This window comes from Lepidochelys olivacea, assembly GCF_965140295.1.
Source record: "Lepidochelys olivacea isolate rLepOli2 genome assembly, chromosome: 18".
Lineage (NCBI taxonomy): Eukaryota > Metazoa > Chordata > Testudines > Cheloniidae > Lepidochelys > Lepidochelys olivacea.
Window position 1 is genome coordinate 15,451,077 of NC_140428.1, and position 21,462 is coordinate 15,472,538.

Sequence of the window (21,462 nt, forward strand, 5' to 3'; positions counted from 1 at the left end):
TTGGAAGGGCCCTTCCTGAAGTAGTGTTGCCCACATAGCATCTTCTGCTTGGATGGGTGAAGTCAGAGACCTTATTCCTTTGGTACAGACTGCACATGAAGAGGGAGGCCCCAACTGATCCAAAAAGGAATAGTGGCAGGCCCCTCACTCCCCTCCACAAGTCCAGAAGTGAGATCATGTTTGTGGCACTTGCCACTACTCGTTCAAATTGGAGACAGGTCCATGGCTGGCTAGAGCCACAGAAACAGGGCATGGCCATAGGAACCCTTATATGAGAATTGGGCACACCACCAAATGAATTTTTGTTCTGGCCACAATTTTGACAGTCAAAAATACTATACTAGCAACAGTCTAGTAACATGGTTATTTGGAAGTGTTATGTAAATACAATAAATCTTTTCAATGTAAAGAATATTTACTAAGTTACAATTATTAATTTTTTTAAAAGTTTGTAACAAAATTTCTTATGCCCCCACAAAAGTCACGGTGCCCACACTTCACTGGACTAGGGCCCCAGATTGCCTAAGCTGAGCAGGGAGCTGTGCCAGGTCCAGAGTCTCTCTAAATCTAAAGAAAGGCTTTAAAAATACTTACATCAAGCATTGGAACGCCTCCGCTCTGAAACATTTCAATGAAATAGCAACCCAAGTCTACAACTGAGATTTGACACAATACCCAAATTACAAGCAGCAGCACTAACTGTTACCATTTATATTTCACCTGCCACAGTTACCAACATTAAAAGAGAACCCAAGTATAGTTCAGACTTCATCATACCTTTGGAAGTTCAGTAGTACGGATTCTTCATTTTTAGTTTAATTATAGAGGGGATTCAGTTTAATGATTCCCAAGAGAATTTCCAGGCAGTCAACTCTGAGCTGGAGTTAAACTTGAAAAGTCTGCCTACATGACTGGGGCAGAAGCTAGGTTGTTTGGGTATATTAACTGCATTTGTGTTTTCAAACATTTAGATGTTTATAAAATTAAAATTCTAGGTTTTTAACATTTGTTTTTAAAAATTATGCAACATTTGTGTAATTGTGTGCACTCAAACTTCATCATAACTAAACTTTTTGCCTAGAAATGTTTGTGCTTTCTGGACCCTATGCACAATGGAGCAATACAGAGTTTTTCACTCCCCAGAATCCCTGGCAGGGAGACATGGGAAAAGGAAGCCGCTTTTTCACTCCTAGACACTTCCTCCTCACCACACTACTTGATGAGGCCAAGTTCCCCTCGAGTCTTCACATCACATTCCTCCTCCAGTTCTCCTCTTTCAACATAGAAGATTTCTAATACACTTGCTTGTCTACTGTCTAACTCCAGTCGATGAGGAGTCCTAAATATTTCTCCCATCAGAGTGCTCCATGGTTTAAAACTTACCCATTCCTGCAAGTATAATATGATATTTGGGTTTGATAAACTACCACAGTTGAGCACATACACGCACATCACAAAACCATGAGATGATAGGAGAAGTGACAGGCAACTTTTGCTTAAGTTGCATATACACATCTTTAATTCTATTGCTCCAAATTATCTGAAAAAAAAAAAATAGATGTATACCTAAATTTGTTAGTCTCTAAGGTGCAATAAGTCCTCCTTTTCTTTTTGCAGATACAGACTAACACAGCTGCTACTCTGAAACCTAATTTGAATAAGCATCATTGAGGTGAAAACAGAGCTTAGCACAGAAGTCTGAAGCCCACCTTAACCAGGAGGTAAATACAAACACCTTTCATAACTCCACAAGACCTTTGCCTAAGCATCCCACAATTAATGCTATAAAAATACTATACAATGGTAGATGTCCACTAAAAGTACTGATTCTCTAGAAAGTGAGATCTAAAAAAAACCATCAAACCCCACTCACATAACTTTTAAATCAGTGTATATGATCTAATCATCATATGTAACTATGGTAGAGAAATTCAGGTCCCCATGGAACCTAATTCAAGGGAGAGTAGGGGGTTATTTTTGTTTTACAGTTTGTGTACACAGAACAGTGCTAGAGTAAAAGGAGAATATAGACGCAGATGCACAGACCATATTCAGAAGCAAGCATCTATCCAGTCAAACCTGAATTGGACTGGTATGTTGCACGGTCAAATCTTGTAACAGATCCAGATGTCACTATAGTAGTTCTGTGTCCTCACATCTCTCACCAGCTGTCCATTGCAGAGCAAAGCAGACTGACAGAGAGCATAGTTGACAAAAGTACAAGTAGAAATTTAATAGGGCAGCAATGCCTCCCTCCTCCAAAAGGAGGCATTTCTCTGTGCAAGTACAGTATTAAACGCTCTAAAAATAGAGCCTAAACTCAATATTACACTGTATATTTACTTTTACATCTGGATGCTGAATAGCGTAATGCCACAGGACATCTATACCAAATATGAGGAAGTTATGTCTGAATTACCCTAGTTTAGGGAATGAATTATTCTACAGATCAGTACAGCAGAACAAGCTAAAGAAGGCAGCATTGTGTAAGAGGACATATCATTGGGTTTAACACTAAAGTTGATTTTCAAACTGAATGTCTCAATCTGATCAAAAGCAAGTTTTCAACAAGTTTAAGATAAGTTCATTTACACACTTCATTTGAATACTAAGATTAGGTTGGATATTAGGAAACACTTTCACGAGGAGGGTGGTGAAGCACTGGAATGCGTTACCTAGGGAGGTGGTGGAATCTCCTTCCTTAGAGGTTTTTAAGGTCAGGCTTGACAAAGCCCTGGCTGGGATGATTTAGTTGGGGATTGGTCCTGCTTTGAGCAGGGGGTTGGACTAGATGACCTCCTGCGGTCCCTTCCAACCCTGATATTCTATGATCTCATGTGCTGTTCAAATCATAAGTCAATATTTCCCAAAGGACGGGGTACAAAGGACTAACCAGTGGGCATGGAAGACATAACCTACGACAGTAGGGCTTCAACCTTAACAGGATGGGGTTGAAAGAGGGGTGCATTTGGTTTGATTTTCTTACAGGGGTTGGGAAACAGCTTTCAAAAATTTGGGAAACAGTGTCTTAAGTGAGAAAAGAAAAACTAAACCATCTAATAACACTGGTTTGCTAGCGGCTCCATAAACGAGACTTATTTATTTGTCAAGCACCAATGTGCCTGCACAACAGCCCTTTCCCTGAAAAATCTTTTAAACTGCTTAAATAGCGCACCAAAAACACTTACCCTGGTATCAGCATTATACCCATGCATCACTAGCCATGCTTCAGTGCTTTTTAGCTACCTCACAAATTTTAACAAATGAAGTGCAGGCAATGATTCATTAGACAATTTAAATTGATATTTAATTTGGGGGAGGGGGGGTTACTCATATTTTGTTTACACATCTTTGCACGAGGTAGCAATAACAAAAAACTGGATGTTTGTGAGCACAATTAGAAAAATGTATCAACTATCTTGAACAAGCTACCATTGGAGTTTACGTAGTCTGGCAAGGAAGCTTTTAATTATGCAAGCCATGACTGAATTCCATCCACTGATGACTTACAATGGGGTCTGAGTCTTGGTTGGGGCCCTCTAGAAACTACTGTAATACACAACATAAACATTTAAATTGTACAGCAAGTGCAAACTCTTTATTACCAGCTGATTTGAAGAAAAATAAAGGACTGTGCCTTAAAGTTCTTAAAAGCATCCGTGAAGGTTTCAGATACTGATACTGCATAGGTGTAGTCCCCAAAACAAAGTATTATTCTACAATATCAGTAGTGTCTTCTCAACCAGTCTTCATACAGCTATATTAATTCCCTTTACACCTTCAACTGTAAGATTCAAACTATTCTACCACCACTCTGGGGCCTCAGTCTTGCTATCTGCTGAATGCAGGGACATCCTTCACACATGAAGCTGCATTACCTTAAGTGGGGCTCTACACAGAAATGAGAGTCTGTCCAGGCAAATCCGACTACTACATCAGATCCTTGGTCACTGTTGCCAGTCTTGTACTTGTTTATATCTGAAGTACCTAATGGAATCTATGAAGAGTAAAAATTGCTGTCCATTTTAAACAAAAAGTTTAAAATAATGGGAAGATATTGAGGAAACAGGTTTCAGAGGAAACCGGTTATTCCATTCACTAAACAGGCCTCAGATCTCCTTATACAAGACTGATCAAACCTATGTATCCATATAAGAAAATAAAATTCACAGTCATGATATGGTCTTGCACGTGAGCTGAATTTTGCACATTCTTAGAGCTAAGTACAGACTTTCCTAGGAGGAAAGATCAGCTTATCCTTCAAGATGTTTTCCTAATATCAGGTATTAAAATTATTTACTACATTTTCAGTCCACTTTAATAAAGAAGTCTGCATGTTTTGCTGAGAACCCCAAGCCTTATAATGACAATTCGTGTTTTATAAGTAAGTAGCAGTAACAATTTAGCCCGGCATCTTTGTTAAGGATTGCTACTATATAATCACAATAGCTAATTTTAAAAGCTATAGCTGCAGAGTTACATTTGTTCTTCAGTAAAAATACACAAATCACACTTCCATTTAAAACACAGGATTAGAGTACCAGTCCTGAAAATCTGTAAAGGACTAAACGGTATATGTTCATTTGATAATGTGATAACAGAAATGGACAGTGAACTGTAAAACAAGCTAACTAAACATCTTAACACATGCCCTGTTGACTCCTGAAATCTTGGCATTCAGAAATTAAGCTTTGCAGTAGTTCACAACTTCAGTACCTTGTCCATTACAAACATCAACAAGACTCTCATTCTCACCATTGTAGCTGACATCACCCTTCTAACCTCCTGAGGTCAAGATTTAAAGAGAAGAATAAGTCACTATGTCAGGAACCACACACCACCACGAGTGCAGAGTCCCAAGCACCATTCAGCTCGTGGAGCCTTTTCTTCCTCCTCCAAGCCTCTCCCCGTGCAACACCATGCAGCCCTCGAGGCACCTGCTAACGCATCTATCCCTCAACGCCAAATCACACTAGCAGAGGACCCCTACCCTACCTAATCTCCCCCCCCCCCCCGCCCCAAACATCATGTAGACCCTGGAGCCACCTCTTCCCAGACCCTGCCCAAACCACCACCCAACCCGGTCACAGCCCTTCCCACACTACTCTCCACCCACGAAATCCGCCCTCACTTCCCAGCACCACCTGCCAAGAACTTGCTCAGAGCCCCAGGGAAGCCATGCCCGCTCCGCCCGGGAGCAGGAAGCACAACGGGCCCCGCCTTAGGAAGGGGGCCTCCTCGCCCAGGTCACCCATTGCGGGCCAGGCTGCATGGGGGAAGGATGTGACTGGAGCGAGGGGGACCATGCGACAAACGGGGGGGGGATTCCGCCAGGGGACAGGACCGAGCGAGGGGCGACAGCCACCGGGTCCCCAGGGGAAGGGGTCACGGGGAGCTGGGCCCCAGGGCAAGCGTGGGAGCAGCCCCGCTCCGGCGGCCCTCAGCTCCGAGCCGCTCTTACCATGATGGCTCCGCTGGGCTGGGCTCTAGCAACGGCAGCGGCTCCCGGTCCCGTCCGGTCTCTCTCTGAGCCAGGCCGCGGCCCTGCCACTTCCGCCGTGCCCGTTGCCTAGGAGTGCACATCCGGGTCACTACCGTTCGGCCCCGCCCATCGCCGCGTGTAACCAATCAGAACGCGGTTCGCTGGCCATCGCCAAGTATGGAGCGCAGCACGGGCCCTGCAGGGGGAAGGGAGGAGCTAGGAGCGGGAGAGACCATTCTCTCCCCTGGGGGGAAAGAAGAGCTCAACCAAGACAGAATGAGGGGGAAGGGAGAGGCAAACCCGAGGGAGGGGGGGGTTGAGGTGGGGAGGGGAACAAACGTAGAGGAGAGAGCTCAGGGGTGGGGGGGACACAGAGGGGGCGGCAGGGAGCAACCAACTGCATGGAGAGTGGGGGAGCCAGAAGGGAGGAGAGCGCAAAGGGAGTGACCAATCAGGGCAGGGAGGAGGAGAGGCCAATGGGGAAGCAAGGCTGAGACCCAACCCACAGGCAAAGGGGTGTGCTGGCAGAAAGGTGTGGGGCGTGTCCCTGTGTAAAATGAAAAGGAGGACTTGTGGCACCTTAGAGACTAACCAATTTATTAGAGCATAAGCTTTCGTGAGCTACAGCTCACTTCCTCAGATGCATATCGTGGAAACTGCAGCAGGCTTTATATATACACAGAGAATATGAAACAATACCTATTCCCACCCCACTGTCCTGCTGGTAATAGCTTATCTAAAGTGATTTCCAGCACAAATCCAGGTTTTCTCACCCTCCACCCCCCCACACAAATTCACTCTCCTGCTGCAGGAGAGTGAATTTGTGTGGGGGGGTGGAGGGTGAGAAAACCTGGATTTGTGCTGGAAATCACTTTAGATAAGCTATTACCAGCAGGACAGTGGGGTGGGAATAGGTATTGTTTCATATTCTCTGTGTATATATAAAGCCTGCTGCAGTTTCCACGATATGCATCTGAGGAAGTGAGCTGTAGCTCACGAAAGCTTATGCTCTAATAAATTGGTTAGTCTCTAAGGTGCCACAAGTCCTCCTTTTCTTTTTGCGAATACAGACTAACACGGCTGCTACTCTGAAACCTGTGTAAAATGTTACCCCTTGGGCTTCAGAGTAATCTTGTTCCTTTGACGTAAACAGGCGGCCAGTCCCCTCTCTCGCAGCTGCTGTTTCAGGCTGGCTGCAGGCTCAGACCGACGTCACTGCATGTGTTTAAACTTGGGGTCAGGTTTGGAAGGCTTTTCCCAGCAGTAAGGGCGAGGTGTAGATATAAGCTGAAAAAATGTTAAAACAATGTGCCTTCAAAACTGAGGAAGTGGGAGAATAAAGGTTGCTCATGCAGCTGGGATTTGGTCCCTTTGTGCATATGCATTATGATACTGTCTTTAATTACATTATTACACACTATTTTTCCACAGGACCTCTGGCTCAGTCAATGCATGGGATGGATGGTGGTCATTGAGTAAGCAGATATTCAGTATTTTGTTTTAGCCTTATGATTTAATGTGTGGCCCCAGGCTTTATTTAGTTAACACTATTCAAAACCTCCTCTGAAAACAGAAATATTAATTTCCACATGGGCTTTTCTGTGGGGCATATCCCCATATAGCTGAGCACTTCAAAAACATTAATGAATTTAATTCCACAACACTTCTGTGAAGCGAAGGAGTGGTGTTATTTCCATTTTACAGATGGAAAACTGAGACAGAGATATAAAAGTCAGAAGTGTTTACTATTTTTGGGTGCCCAGTTTGAGGTGCTTTAAGTCGTGATTTTTTAGAATACTGAGTATTACAAAGAAGTTCTTGTGTTCAAAGCACAGCTTCTATTGACTTCAGTTGTAGCTGTGAGCGCTCAGTACTTCTGCAACTCAAACCCCAGTTCAACTGTACAGCAAATATAACTCCACTGATGTCAGGAGAGTAACACCAAGGGAGAAACTGGCCCATTGCATGGCAGCACTTTTCTGTATAGCTTTTTTGGAACAAGTGTTTGGCCCGTGTTTCACAAGAGTTGGAGTGCCAGGTTCCGGAGAACCCTCTGTTAGTGCTTTTTGGCATCCGAATTGCAGACTTGACTCTAGCATAAACCAAAAACCCTTTTGTCGCTCCATTTACTTTTCTCAGCCTGGAGGTGCTTGCTGTGGAAACTGGAAATGCTGACGAGGAGTCACAGAATGCTTCCTCTTCTGATGTAATGTCACTGGAGCTGGTATGAAATTCTCTGATATGTTGTGGGAGTGCAACACTTGCATTAAGATTGTAACAGAAACTCTGCATTCTTTGGGGAATTACTTCAAATTTTCCATGGACATAATATCATGCCTGTATACCCTTCTGGCTGGAGATGATGAGGGAACAGCTCTGATTTGACTCTACTAGGTTAACACCATTGTCCATTGCTTGAACCTAAATGTCATTAAATATATCAGATATGTTACAGTATTTTTCCAAAGGGAAAGAGCTCTGCCGTTGTTCATTTGTATTTAATGTGACATAGCACAAACTAAGCAGCTGCAAATTTCAGTTTTGAAAATGGATAGGTTTTCAGACAAATTTTAGTGCACACTTACCACAGCTACTAGGTGAACTGGGTAATAGTACCTACAATGTGATAAATAGGTGACTTTTCATGAAAAGTTACCCAAATTGCACATATATCATCTGTCACTGCACATGCAAGTTAGATATGCAGTTGCGCACATTTTGAATTTGCCTGACAATCTGATACTACCTTTTTTCTAAGTCAACTTGTGCCCTTTTGGTCTCCCCCTCACCCCATGTGTTTCTGTGCTGCTAATTTGAAAATAATGTTCCTTTTAGCTCAGTGACAGGGGCCCCCTGGAAAGTGGAGAGTTATTAGGCTGTATCATTGGGGAAATGCTAGAAGGGGTATCACTTGGGGCATTTAAAACAAGACAGGGCAAAACATTTTCACATGTACAGTAGGGAACAATCTTGCACTATCTTGTAGGTGGGTTATGGACCTAATATCATTTTTCTAGCGCTATGTTCCATGGACCAGATCCTCAGCTAGTGTAAATAAATATAGCTTCATTGAGGAGAGTAGTAGTATGTCCATTTACACCAGATGATGACTGAACCTATGACTTTTGCCTCAAAACACCATAGGTAGGCCAGCACTATCAAGCTGTATATTTAGTTGAGCCCAGGCCCAGCCTCCTTGCTTATAGGCTGTAATTGCACCTTGCTGTTTAGTGAAGGAACATACAGCAGGAGAGGGAAATTGCAGCCTGGTTTATTTTAAACAATTTCCAAAGTCCAAGTGAACTTTGAGGCCAAGAGGATGTTTTTCTTTGTGGCAGAAATACAAGCATCCTGGACTTTATTTTCCTGCTAGAAGGTATAAAGAAGAATAAACAGCTGCTTTCTGTTTTCCCAGAAATATTTGCATTAAGATAATCTGCAAATTCTTGCTCAAATTGATGGAACATCTCTTTAAATGAGGACCAGCTGCTTGCTCTGCTTGTTTATGGCATGACATGCTTGAAGGACTTTTTGTGTTTGTTTATTAAGATGTGGGACCAGAGTCTTTCTGGTAAACTGTAATTTGCAATCTGGGTGATATCATAGACTCATAGAATACCAGGGTTGGAAGGGACCTCAGGAGGTCATCTAGTCCCACCCTCTGCTCAGAGCAGGACCAATCCCCAATTTTTGCCCCAGATCCCAAATGGCCCCCTCAAGGATTGAACTCACAACCCTGGGTTTAGCAGGCCAATGCTCAAACTACTGAGCTACCCCTTCCCCCAATAGCTTAATAAGGAGAGAGTTTTGTGCATGTAACTATAGTTGCCACCATCCCACCCTCTGCTGTGATTTGCTGAGATCCTATCAGTTAAGTAAGGCTTGGCTGGATCAGTTTGTGAATGGGAGACCTCCAAAAATGTGTAAGCATTGGTGGAGGTGGTGATAGTGATTTCAGGAGTTCATATTGCATCCAAGTAAGGCAGGGGTAGGCAAACTTTTTGGCCTGAGGGCCGCATCTCGGTATGGAAACTGCATGGCGGGTCATGAATGCTCATGACATTGGGGGTTGGGGTGCAGAAGGCAGTGAGGGTTCTGGCTGAGGGGGCAGGCTCTGGAGTGGGGCCAGAAATGAGTTCAGGGTGCAGGAAGGTGCTCCAGGCTGGGACCGAGGAGTTCGGAGGGCAGGAGGGGGATCAGGGCCGAGGTAAGGGGATTGGGGCACGGGAGGAGGTCAGGGGTGCAGGCTCCAGGCAGCGCTTACCTCAAGCAGCTCCTGGAAGCAGTGGCATGGCCCCCCTCCGGCTCCTACTGGAGGCACAGCCAGGCAGCTCTGTACAGAGCCCCGTCTGCAGGCACCGCCCCTGCAGCTCCCATTGCTGTGGTTCCTGGCCAATGGGAGCTGCAGAGCTGGTGCATGGGGTAGGGGCAGCATGCGGAGCCCCCTAGTTGCCCCTATGCATAGGAGCCTGAAGGGGGGACATGCCACTGCTTCTGGGAGCCCTGCAGAGCCATAGCAAGAGTGGAGCAGGGCAAGCCCCCGACTCCGCTCCCTCGCGGGAGCTCAAGGGCCACATTAAAAGGTCTGATGGGCCAGACACGGCCCGCAGGCCATAGTTTACCAACCCCTGATGTAAGGGGTACTGTGTTACTGAAAGTGCCATCTTTATTATGAGACCTGAAAAAAGTGGGGGAGCACTTCTCACTTGGAGCCATTAAACATCTCATAGTACTTATTTGCGGAGAGTATGTGATGCTAGTTAACCCTAACGTCTTGGGGCAATTCACACTTGGGTAGTTACACAGTCCTTCCCTAAATTCCTTTTGCAGTTTTCAGTTGGTTACAGGATTTTTTCCTCTATCCTACATTGTTGCAAAGTAATTCCTTTGCTCTGTTAAAACAGCTCTTGTGTTCTTCCTCAGAGGTGTATACATTTCAGGGCTGGGTGAAGTGATCTTGTTACATTTGTCTCTGTATTATTTTTGATTTGTCTGAAAAGAGCCATGCATATTTATGTTTCCCTGGTAATAATAATAATCAATATATAATTTGTGTATTGATTTTGAAAGTATAGAGATGAAAGGCAATATATGTGTGTGAGGCAGTAATTAGTATCACCTTTACCAGTGACTGGTTTTCTCTTAACTAACAGAAACAAATTCAGTTGGGAATGCTGTGGTGTTGTTGACAACAAAGACTGTGATGAGTTTTCCCAGTTCTGTTGTGTAGCACACTAATGTAAAGGCAACAGATAGACAGCTGGAATAAAGAGGAAAGGAAATGGGAGTCTCTGTTCAGGGAAATTCCTGACACTGACATGGTGCTGTACTAAAAAAGAGTGAAAACTGAAGAAAGCAAAGGGAAGCACAGGATGGAATCAAGGTTTAAACATTACCCAAGAGAAGAGACTTCAGGCTATGGTCACATGTAAAGGATGCACCTCAACAGGCAGCTAAGGAAGCCATCTTTCTGGGACCCATAAGGCAGGATGAGGAAATGAGGAGGACAGAGGGCAAGATGGATAAATGTTATTAGCAGCAGGGATTTGTGAGATTGGAAAGTGAGTTATAGGTAGGAACCAGATTTCTATTGCTGTGCACTTTTACACTGTGTGCTGTGGGTGCTCAACCTCCCCCGCCCCAACTCCACCTCTGCCCCGCCCCCATTCCAACCCCTTCCCCAAAGTCTCCGCCCCCTCCCTGCCCCTCTTGGACTCCTTCCCCAAATCCCTGCCCTGGCCCCGCCTCTTCCGCACCACACCACATTCCTGCTCCTCCCACAACCCTCCCAGAGCTTGCCACCGTGAAACAGCTGTTTTGTAGGGGCAAGCGCTGGCAACTAGGGGGAGAAGCGGGGACGCGGCGCACTCAGGGGAGGAGGCAGAGCGGAGGCAGAGGTGAGCTGCGGCAGGGAGCTACTGCACCCACCAATTTTTCCTCATGGGTGCTTCAGCCCCAGAGCACCCATGAAGTCGGCTTCTATGCTACTACATTGGAATGGTAACATCTGATATCCCCTTTGCACTGGTGTAAATGCCTGCACCGTGTGCACAGCAACAGAGAATCAGATCTTTAGAGTTGCAGGAGTCTACCGGGGAGACAAGTTGACCAGCAAGACTTCAGTTAGCGGGAAGAAGCTCAGAGCCCAGAGAGATGAATTCTGTTTCCAGCCGTGCTACTTACTTGCTGTGTGAGCTTGGGCAACCAACTCAACCTCTCTGTAACTCAGTTCCTGCATCTGCTAAGCGGAGATGCTACTTACATCTAAAAGATATTTTGAGATCTTTGAATGGAAAAGGTGCTACATGAATGTAAGATATTATTTTTTATTATTATTATTTTATTTCAACATCAACAGGTAAGAAGTTGATGCTAAAGATTAATTAAGATCCAGTGGCATATGGATGTCTCAACACAGCTGTACATTGATTACAACCACAAGAAAACAAGACATTCAAGCTCTGGCTTTTGTCACCAGGTTCAGTTGCAGCAGAAATCTTTGGGCTGGGGGAAGAGGGAGATATCGGTAGCACCGGACTGAAGAGAGAGGAAAACAATGGTGGATTAGCTGTTTCACCACCTCCAGAGACAGCACCTTGCTCAGTTCCATTGGATCAAGGTTTAGTATACTGCATACATCTCCTTCACATGATGATATAGGATCATCCACCACAAGAAAAACTGAATGCGCTCCGAGGGGCTTAGGGTCAGGCACAGAGTGTCTTAAAAATTAGAGGAATATAAACAAAGGAGACAAACAATGATGTCAGTTGACAGCTTAATAGTTCTGCAAGGTCAGATTCATGTGCAATTAATAACGGGGCTTTTGATCTTGCAACCAGCGACTATAAAATCCACGTGCTTTCCCTGTAAACTTGACTGTATTTAAGGAAGCAAAAGGATAAATACTTTTTTATTAGCATTATGAAGTGCTTTTCACATTAAGCCAGAACTTTGTAAAGCATTTGTGGTCTGACATGACATGCTTTTAATTTCATCCTCCTGCATGTATGGAATGCATGGTGAAATGCTTTCTGTGGTCTCTATTCCAGTGCTTAGCATGGGTCAGGGAAGCTGCATGGAAGAGTTTATTGGCTTTGTGACAGAGGTCCTACAGAAAACTTTTTTGAGTTAATTGAATTTTCATTTTTCTTCCTATGTAAAGAAATAAAACTAGGTTTTTGAGGTTCAGCTTCCCACATCAGCTATTTATTTGTTTTAAGCTTGTAGCAATTTAAAAGCATATGAGCTTTCATGAGGACTTCTCATAAACCCACTGTATTCTGAAATTCAATTTACCGCTGAAAGAGCCTCCATTTCTAGCCATGGTAAAGGGACAGTTCTGTGGTTTTGATTGCTCAGAATTTGTAAACCAGTGACACTGGCTGGCTTGAGGCTGAGAACATCAGTGCTTCTTGGAAATATAAAGAGTGAAAATGGTGTTTCAAAGATACTCACAAAGCTACCCAATGGTTTTGAATTCCACACTCAACCCCACAGATAGAGTATTCTAGCAGCAGTCGCACCAATGCCAAATATAGAGGTAAAGTAACCTCTCTGTTCCTATTTGCAATTCCCCCATTTATGCATTCCAGGATTGCATTAGCTCTTTTGGCCACAGCATCACATTGGGAGCTCAAGTTCAGCTGATTATCTACCATGACCCCAAAATTTTTTTCGGAGTCACTGGTTCTCAGGATAGAATCCCCCATCCTGTAAGTATGGCCTACATTCTTTGTTCCTAGGTGTATATATTTATGATTAGCCATAATAAAATACATTAAAATACATATTGTTTGCTTGCACCCAGTTTACCAATCGATCCAGATCACTCTGAATCAGTAACTTGTCCTCTTCATTATTTTCCACTCCTTAAAATTATGTGACACCTGCAAACTTGATCTGTGATTTTATGTTTTCCTCCAGGTCATTAATAAAAATGTTAAATGTGGTTAAAGTAAGAGAAGATAATAAACATTATGATTTTTATTTATTACAGTAGTACCTAGAGGCCCAATTGAGATCAGAGCTCCACTGTACAAACACATAAGACAGGGGTGGCCAATCTGAGCCTGAGAAGGAGCCAGAATTTACCAATGTACATCGCCAAAGAGCCACAGTAATATGTCAGCGGCGCCCCATCAGCTCCCCTCCTCCCCTGCCCTGCTCCAGCACCTCCCGCCCACCGGCAGCCCCACCAATCTGCACCTCCCCCTCCTGCCCCGCACCTCCTGATCAGCTGTTTTGTGGCATGCAGGAAGCTCTGGGGGAGGGGGGGGAAGAGGGAGGAGCGAGGGCACAACAGGCTCAGGGGATGGGGGAAGGAAGGGGTGGAATGGCGGGAGGGCCTGGGGCTGAGCCAGAGGTTGAGCAGTGAGCATCCCCGGCACATTGGAAAGTTGGCGCCTGTAGCTCCAGCCCGGGAGTCGGTGCCTAGACAAGGAGCCGCATGTTAACGTCTGAAGAGCCGCACGTGGCTCCGGAGCCACAGGTTGGCCACCCCTGACAAGAGATAGTCTCTACCCTGAAGAACTTGCAATCTAAATAGATAAGACAAGGAATGAGTGGAAATAAAATAAATATCATAATCCCCATTTTACAGATAGAGAAACAGGCTCAGTGACTTTCCTAATGTTACACAGAGAGAATCTGAGATGGAGGAATAGAACCGTGAGATCCAATCCATTGCCTTAACCACACAACTTATCTTCCTTTTGGCATTATGTAGTGTTCCTGTGCACTGTCAAAGAGTTGCTTTATTTCACCCCAGCAGTGGTCAGTCACATATTAGGAGCCCCTGTTGTTCCCAGACATGCCTTGGAATCCTTTGCAAATGTGCCCTGGGGCATGGCTACACTTGCAGATGTAGAGCGCTGAGAGTTAAACCCGCCTTCGTACAGCACTGTAGGGAAAGTGCTGCAGTCTGTCCACCCTGACAGCTGCAAGCATACTGGCATGGCCGCATTTGCGGCACTTGCAGCGGCATTGGGAGCAGTGCATTGTGGGCAGCTATCCCACAGAGCACCTTCCCCAGTCTGGCGCTGTGGCTTGTGGGAAGGGGGCGGGGAGTGCGGGGCATTCTGGGTCCTGTCCCAACGCCCCATAATGCATCGGTTCGCATCCCAGCATTCCCTTTGCTGCCATCCAAATTTGGCACCACCTTTCAACGGTTTTTGTACTGCGCACTCTATCTTCCCTTTCCATCTGCAGGAATGGAGCCCAAACTGCTGAGGAATATGCTGATGAGTCTTCCCAGCATGTCACATTTGGCAGTCAAGTTATTCCTCAAGATCCAAAGTGACAGCGAGGATTCCGACGATATCGACTTGAGTAACGCAAACCACACGAGTTTGCTTGGGGCATTCACAGACACGCTTGCCACCGTGGAATGCTGCTTTTGGGCTCGGGAAACAAGCACTGAGTGGTGGGATCACATTGTCATGCAAGTCTGGGATGACGAGCAGTGGCTGCAGAACTTTCGGATGAGAAAAGCCACTTTCATGGGACTGTGTGGGGAGCTCGCCCCCACCCTGTGGCGCAAGGACACGAGATTGAGAGCTGCCCTGATGGTGGAGAAGCGGATGGCTGTTGCAGTCTGGAAGCTGGCAACTCCAGACAGCTACCGATCGGTCGCTAACCAGTTTGGAGTGGGGAAGTCGAGTGTTGGAATCATGTTGATGCAAGTTTGCAGGGCCATTAATCACATCCTGCTCAGAAGAACCGTGACTCCAGGTAACAAGCATGACATTGTGGCTGGCTTTGCACAAATGGGTTTCCCTAACTGCGGAGGGGCAATAGATGGGACGCATATTCCAATTCTGGCACCAGCCCACCTAGCCTCTGAGTACGTTAATCGGAAGGGCTATTTCTCTATGGTTCTCCAGGCGCTTGTGGATCACCGTGGGTGTTTCATTGACATTAATGCAGGCTGGCCCGGAAAGGTGTATGACGCACATGTCTTTCGTAACACCGGCCTGTTTGGGAAGCTGCAAGCCGGGACTTTTTTCCCAGACCAGAAGGTCACCGTAGGGGAAGTCGAAGTGCCCATTGTGATCCTTGGAGATCCCGCTTACCCTTGGATGCCATGGCTCATGAAATCCTACACAGGGAGCCTTGACAGCAGCAAGGAGTGGTTCAACAACAGGCTGAACCGGTGCAGAATGACTATGGAGTGTGCTTTTGGCCGTTTAAAGGGTCGCTGGCGCTCTCTGTATGGGAAGCTGGACCTGGCCGATAACAGCATCCCCGCGGTTATATCCGCGTGCTGTACCCTCAATAACATTTGAGAAGGGAATGGTGAAAGATTCACTCAGGCATGGAACTCGGAGGTTCAACACCTGGAGGCTGAATTTGAATAGCCAGAGAGCAGGGCTATTACAGGGGCCCAGCACAGGACTGCAAGGATTAGGGATGCCTTGAGGGAGCAATTTGAGGCTGAAAGCCAACAGTAATATCTGGTGTGGTGCCCTGCATGGGAGTGAAGTCCGGTAGGAATCTCTGTTTGCTACATATGATACACTGACTTGCAGTGCCTGTTGCTTTCCTGGGCTAAGGTTTCTTTTACATTCTGCAATAATAAAGAATGTTTTCAAAGCCAAAAAATCAATTTATTGAAAAGAAACACAACACAATTGCTTGGGAAACACAAAGGGCAAGGGGGTGGGGTGGGGAACGGTATAATCACAGATTTGTGTATGTCCTGTCTGGAGTGTTGTGCAATGCATGCTGCACTTCAGGATGGCTATACTGCATGGTGATGGGGGTTGAGGGCAGTGGGTAAGGGTCGTAGTTTTCAGGGCTGGGTGGTGAAGCTACAGGTGTTGGAGGCAGCGGGTGGCGGTAAGAACCTGGGTGTTGGGGAAAGTGGTTTGGAGGTGACATGGTGGCACAAGGGAAAGAGTTTTGGTTCAAGGGCTGCAGGGGAGTGCGGGCGCGGTAGTGCTCCGCCTGCATGGCTACGAGCGCCTGGATCAAGTCCACGTGGCTCTCCATGATGCTTATCAGCCGCTCTGTGCTTTGGTGCTGGCGAGCCGCATTCTGCTGGCGGACCCTCCTTTCACTATCCCGCCACTCCTGCTCTTTTTTATTTTCATTAGTTGAATGCTGCATGACTTCATGGCTTCTACGTGGCCTCTTCCTGATTCTTTGCAGCCTCTCAGCCGTTGACAACATGGATGGCTGAGATCTCAAGGTTGCATCTGTAAAGGCAAAATGCAACACTTAACAGAGGCAGCATTGTTCACAGCAGACAGAGCAATGATTCCCCCGTACTCAAGGGCAAGCACAGTCTGCACAATAGCATAATTTGCCTGTCCCAAAGCGAGCGCACATAACCCATGGGAGCCCCAAAATGGTGAGTAAGCACAGGGTCAAGCGTGACTGATTGTTTCACAGCTGTACTGTCCTCTGGGTTTCTGAGCCTTTGGGAGAGCCAACAGCAGCAGGGGGCCCCTATACTGAACACTGTCCCCACATTTTCAGCAGGAGTTTGTCCTGGAAGATATCTCGCTGCTGAGGGTGACCAGGGAAGCAAAGGAGGGTCTTCTACTGCAATGCGGCTTCCGCCCTGGTCCACATGCTTGTCTGTGTACAGCAATGGTCCCCCCGCCCCTCACGGCACAGAGGCGTGGACAAGTTAGCCTTACTGGGATGAGGACAACAGTGGCTCTCCTGAAAAACCTGCACAAGTGTTCTGGCTGAGACCTTTGAAGAGATCACTGAGGCCAATTACTGCTATGTGAGAGAGCACATCAACGCCCTATTCCGCATCTAGGCATGCATGCAGCCCTAACCCTCCTCGCCCCAAGAGCCCGCACTGAATAACTTCCTTCCCAAAATAAAAGCCACTTACTGGGAACCTCCTCTGGTGTTTGTCCTTCCCCAGGCACCGGCCACCACAACTGGCTACCTTCCTCCTGGCTTGAGAACAGCTCCTGGCTGCATGCATCTAGGGATTCCGGGGTGTCTTCCTCTGCCGGAGCACCCTCGCTCCTGCTTTGCTGCTCCTCCTCCTCTTGCCTTGTTGAACTGGCCTCTGAAGTGTCCATGGTGGTATTCAGCATGGAGGTGGGGTCGCCCCCAAGTATCGCATCCAGCTCTTTGTAGAAATGGCAGGTCGCAAGGGCAGCACCGGAGCGGCTGTTTTCCTCGTGGGCTTTGTAGTAGGCATTCTGCAGCTCCTTCACTTTAACCCTGCACTGCACTGCATCCTGGTCATGGCCCCTTTCCATCATGGCCCTTGATATCTGCCCGAAGATATCGTAATTCCTGTGGCTGGAGCGCAGCTGGGACTGGACAGCTTCCTCCCCCAAACACTGATGAGGTCCAGCACCTCGCTATTGCTCCATACTGGGGCTCGCCTGGTGCGTGGAGGCGTGGTCACCTGGAAAGATTTGCTGAGAGCACTCCACGCCTGGCTGAGCAAACAGGAAGGGGATTTTCAAGATTCACAGAGAATTTAAAGGGTGAGGGGTCTGATGGTTGGTCACCTGAGGGCAGGGCAGTAGAGTTCAAAGTGATGACCAGAGTGGCTAGCACAGGCATTGTGGGATACTTCTGGAGGCCAACCACAGCGCAATAACAGACCAGGGCATCCACCCTGGTGCCGTGGCGCTCCAGTAGTGGTGCAGCAAACGTTATTCCACGTGCCGAGGTGGAGACCAGCAGAGCTATAGCTGCGGAGACAGAACGCTCTACGTGCCTTGCCAGTGTGGACGGGGAGTGAGCTAGTGTGGCTGGGGCTCCCTTATTGCCCTGTAACTCGCAAGAGTAGCCAAGCCCCTGGACGGTATCCTGCAGTGGTGCTTCACATGAAGTGCTGGAGCAGATAGGTGAACGATTCTGAGGCACATTTGTGATCTCCCCATCATGACTAAGGAGAAACAGGGATACCCAGTCAGTGGTGGACTGCCACACAATTAGAAACTACAGCCAGAGAAGTGCATTTTGGGACTAATGGCTCTTTTTAGAAGTATTGTCCTAGATGGCTACCTAATATATTAGTCTGTACTTACAAATCACTTGCTTGCTTAAGAGGCCAGGCATTTCAGAAACAGCCAAAGTGAGGTTAGTTCTCAGAAGAACTTCTCTCAGACTTGCTCACTGAGTATACCTTGTCATTAAAAAAGAATCAAGGAGAGGCTGATTAAATGCACCAGATAGAAACAAAACTTTCCATTCCCTCACTTTTTCCTTGACACATTGTACTTCCTTTGGAACTTACCAGTATAGTAGTCAACAGAATCACAGGAGCCTAGATTCTTTTTTAACAGCGGAGTCATGGTTCACTGGTCAGAATGTGTATGGAATTAGCCACTGATGTGGAACAATGGAAAAGATTAATTTATAGAACTGAAAAATTTGTGTCCATTTGCAGTCTTGTTAGGAAAGCTCTATCAATATGGTCTTCTTTTTACTACAAAACAAACCACAAAAGCTATCACAGCACAGTACAGCTCAAATAAAGTCAGAAGCATCATACTGGTGCTTAGATACCAGAGAGAGAGAAAAAGCGGTATCTTTGAACATCTTAGAGACTAACCAATTTATTTGAGCAAGTGAGCTGTAGCTCATGAAAGTTTATGCTCAGATAAATTGGTTAGTCTCTAAGGTGCCACAAGTACTCCTTTTCTTTTTGCAAATACAGACTAACACGGCTGTTACTCTGAAACCTATCTTTGAACATATGAGTTTGCAAACACTCAGATCAGTCTTTCCACATGCATGCAATTTCCAACTGAGTGTTTGGGGGCAAACTTCACAATCATAGCACAAACAACTTGAAACAGAATGAGCAACCAGCTGTGGTAGAAGTTATTCCATTTTCCAAAGTTCCACTTCATTCAGCCTTACCTGAGAACTGTAACTATTAATACAGCTTACTGATGAAGATTACATCAGCCTTGCAAAATTGTTGTGAAAAATGTATTTGCCCAGGCATAAAATCTACTTGCCCATTGCCATGAAGATAATGACAAAAATTGAATAATATTTTACTGGCTTCTGGCTGCACATGAAGCATGTGTGAAAAATTTCAACGAGGGTGGGGAGCGTGGAATAGAATTGTTTTGCCCCAATCTGATTCTCCTTAAACTCATGCAGAGATTGTTCTTTTTTGTGAATGGAGACCCAGTGGGATGGGGTCTAGTGCTGAGGCTGTGTGAACCATGTGAAGCAGATGCCTCCTACACTCCTGTCCTACGCAGATTACTGCTGCTCTTGGAAAAAATAATCTGTGCATAGGAGGGGATTCATGAAATATCAGAGAAATTAAATCTGTAGCAGAGTAGGTAATGGTCAATACAATGCTAAAGGGAATAGATAGGAGAGATGCTACAGGACTCTGAAACAGTGCCAAATACAAAAATAAGGGGCCATGTACTCATCCTATGGAAGAGTCAGATATTAAGGAAATTTGCTTGGAATTTCTTAACCAGAAAGTATTGGAATAAACCACCAATGCAGCAAAAGTAGGAGACCGTGTAAATAGTTTAAAAACATAGACCTGTATTTTAAGAGGAGGGAGAATGTATCCTAAATTCTGGCTAGTGTGAGGGAAATGCTGGTGTAACAATCCCCCAAGTAAGAGCTGATAAAACAGTACCTATATTTTGGCTGTGAATAGTCCTTTTAATAACTCCTCATCCCATCCCTTACAGGAATAATGGGGTGGGGGTGGGGAGAGGCTGTGCATAAGGGACCATTACTGAGATAAAGGACATATGCAGGTAAATGTATGGGGGGCCAAGTCCCCAAAACTGGACCTGCCCAATATCAACTGTGAATGACTCTTGTCATAGAGGGTCAGCAGAATGGCCTTATAGATAGAGCCCTGCAAATCCGCAGATATGGATATCCATGGATCATTTTTGTTGATCGTGGGTCAAATGCAGATACAAATTTTGTCTCCGCACAGGGCTCTATTTATTGAAGAATCACTGTAGATACATTGTACCCACTGGCTTTGAGTTGTCGGGTGGGCACTTATGCACTGAGGCAGTGGTTCTCCACCTTTTTCTTTCTGAGGCCCCCCCAACGAGCTATAAAAACTCCACGGCCCACCTGTGCCACAATAACTGGTTTTCTGCATATAAAAGCTGGGGCCGGCGTTAGGGGGTAGCAAGCAGGGCAATTGCCTGGGCCCCAGGCCACAGGGGCCCCCTATGAAGTTACATTGCTCAGGCTTCAGCCCTGGGAGACGGGGCTCGGGGACCTGGGTTTCAGCCCCACGTGGTGAGGCTTCGGCTTTCTGCCCTGGGCCTCAGCGAGTCTAATGCTGCTGGCCCTGCTTGGAGGCCACCCTGAAATGTACTTGAGGCCCCCCAGGGGGCCCTGGACCCCTAGTTGAGAACCACTGCACTGAGGGACCTAATCAGCAGGTACTTAAACACATGCCTAACTTTAAGCATATGAGATGTCCCATTGATTTAACACATGATTAAAGTTAAGCACATGCTTAAGTACATTTCTGAATTGATGCCTGACTCTGTCAGAATTTGGCCCTTTGGGGGTAAGTGCTAACTTAAAGGCAAACATGGATTTTGAAAGGATTTCTGACTTGCCTGCTCTCAAACCTCCTCTGTTCTTTTACAGATATATACTGTATTCTGCTCACAAAACAGGCTAAAAGGTGGGGAAAAGGACACAGTGCATATTAGACTGTGAAATGCAAAAAGATGTTTTTCAAACAGCATATTCTAAACATCACCCTAAATTCATATGATAATAAACAGTCAATATTGCATTGAAAGGATCTAATTGCCAAGTAACTGTGGCAATGGAGAGAAAACTCTGCCTTTGGACATATTCCAGTCTACATTAATTTCTCCCAGGAGGTGGAATGGATTCTAGATTGTTAATGGATAATGTTTTCCAGTGCCCTCTCTGATCACTCAGCAACTCCAGTATTCAAAAGAAGCAGACGGAATTCTCAAAGGGAAGCTGGATGTTGGAAAGTATTACACTGAACAATTTAGAACCAT

The 21,462-nt window shown here is 45.9% G+C and overlaps 3 protein-coding genes across 3 annotated transcripts in view; 1 reads left to right on the top strand and 2 right to left on the bottom strand.

Annotated features, from left to right (window-relative positions):
* CAPZB (capping actin protein of muscle Z-line subunit beta) overlaps positions 1–5,608 on the bottom strand; it is a 110,192-nt gene extending 104,584 nt beyond the window's left edge. The window contains exon 1 of the mRNA XM_084652027.1: positions 5,462–5,608. Within this exon, the coding sequence (XP_084508153.1) occupies positions 5,462–5,464 (3 nt within the window). The 5' untranslated portion in view covers positions 5,465–5,608. The remainder of the gene's footprint in view (positions 1–5,461) is intronic.
* Positions 1–16,036, top strand: part of LOC311533000 (uncharacterized protein) — a 33,040-nt gene extending 17,004 nt beyond the window's left edge. Inside the window, exons 3-4 of the mRNA XM_084652024.1 lie at positions 11,961–12,101; positions 14,693–16,036. Coding sequence (XP_084508150.1) covers positions 11,961–12,101; positions 14,693–15,768 — 1,217 coding nt within the window. The 3' untranslated portion in view covers positions 15,769–16,036. The remainder of the gene's footprint in view (positions 1–11,960; positions 12,102–14,692) is intronic.
* Positions 16,037–16,150: 114 nt separating this feature from the next.
* Positions 16,151–17,895, bottom strand: LOC311532926 (uncharacterized protein). The gene is made up of 2 exons (XM_084651927.1): positions 17,334–17,895; positions 16,151–16,680 (listed from the first exon to the last, which is right to left on the bottom strand). The coding sequence occupies exons 1-2, from the start codon at positions 17,713–17,715 to the stop codon at positions 16,163–16,165; spliced, it is 900 nt and encodes a 299-aa protein (XP_084508053.1). The 5' UTR covers positions 17,716–17,895; the 3' UTR covers positions 16,151–16,162.
* Positions 17,896–21,462: the final 3,567 nt, after the last annotated feature.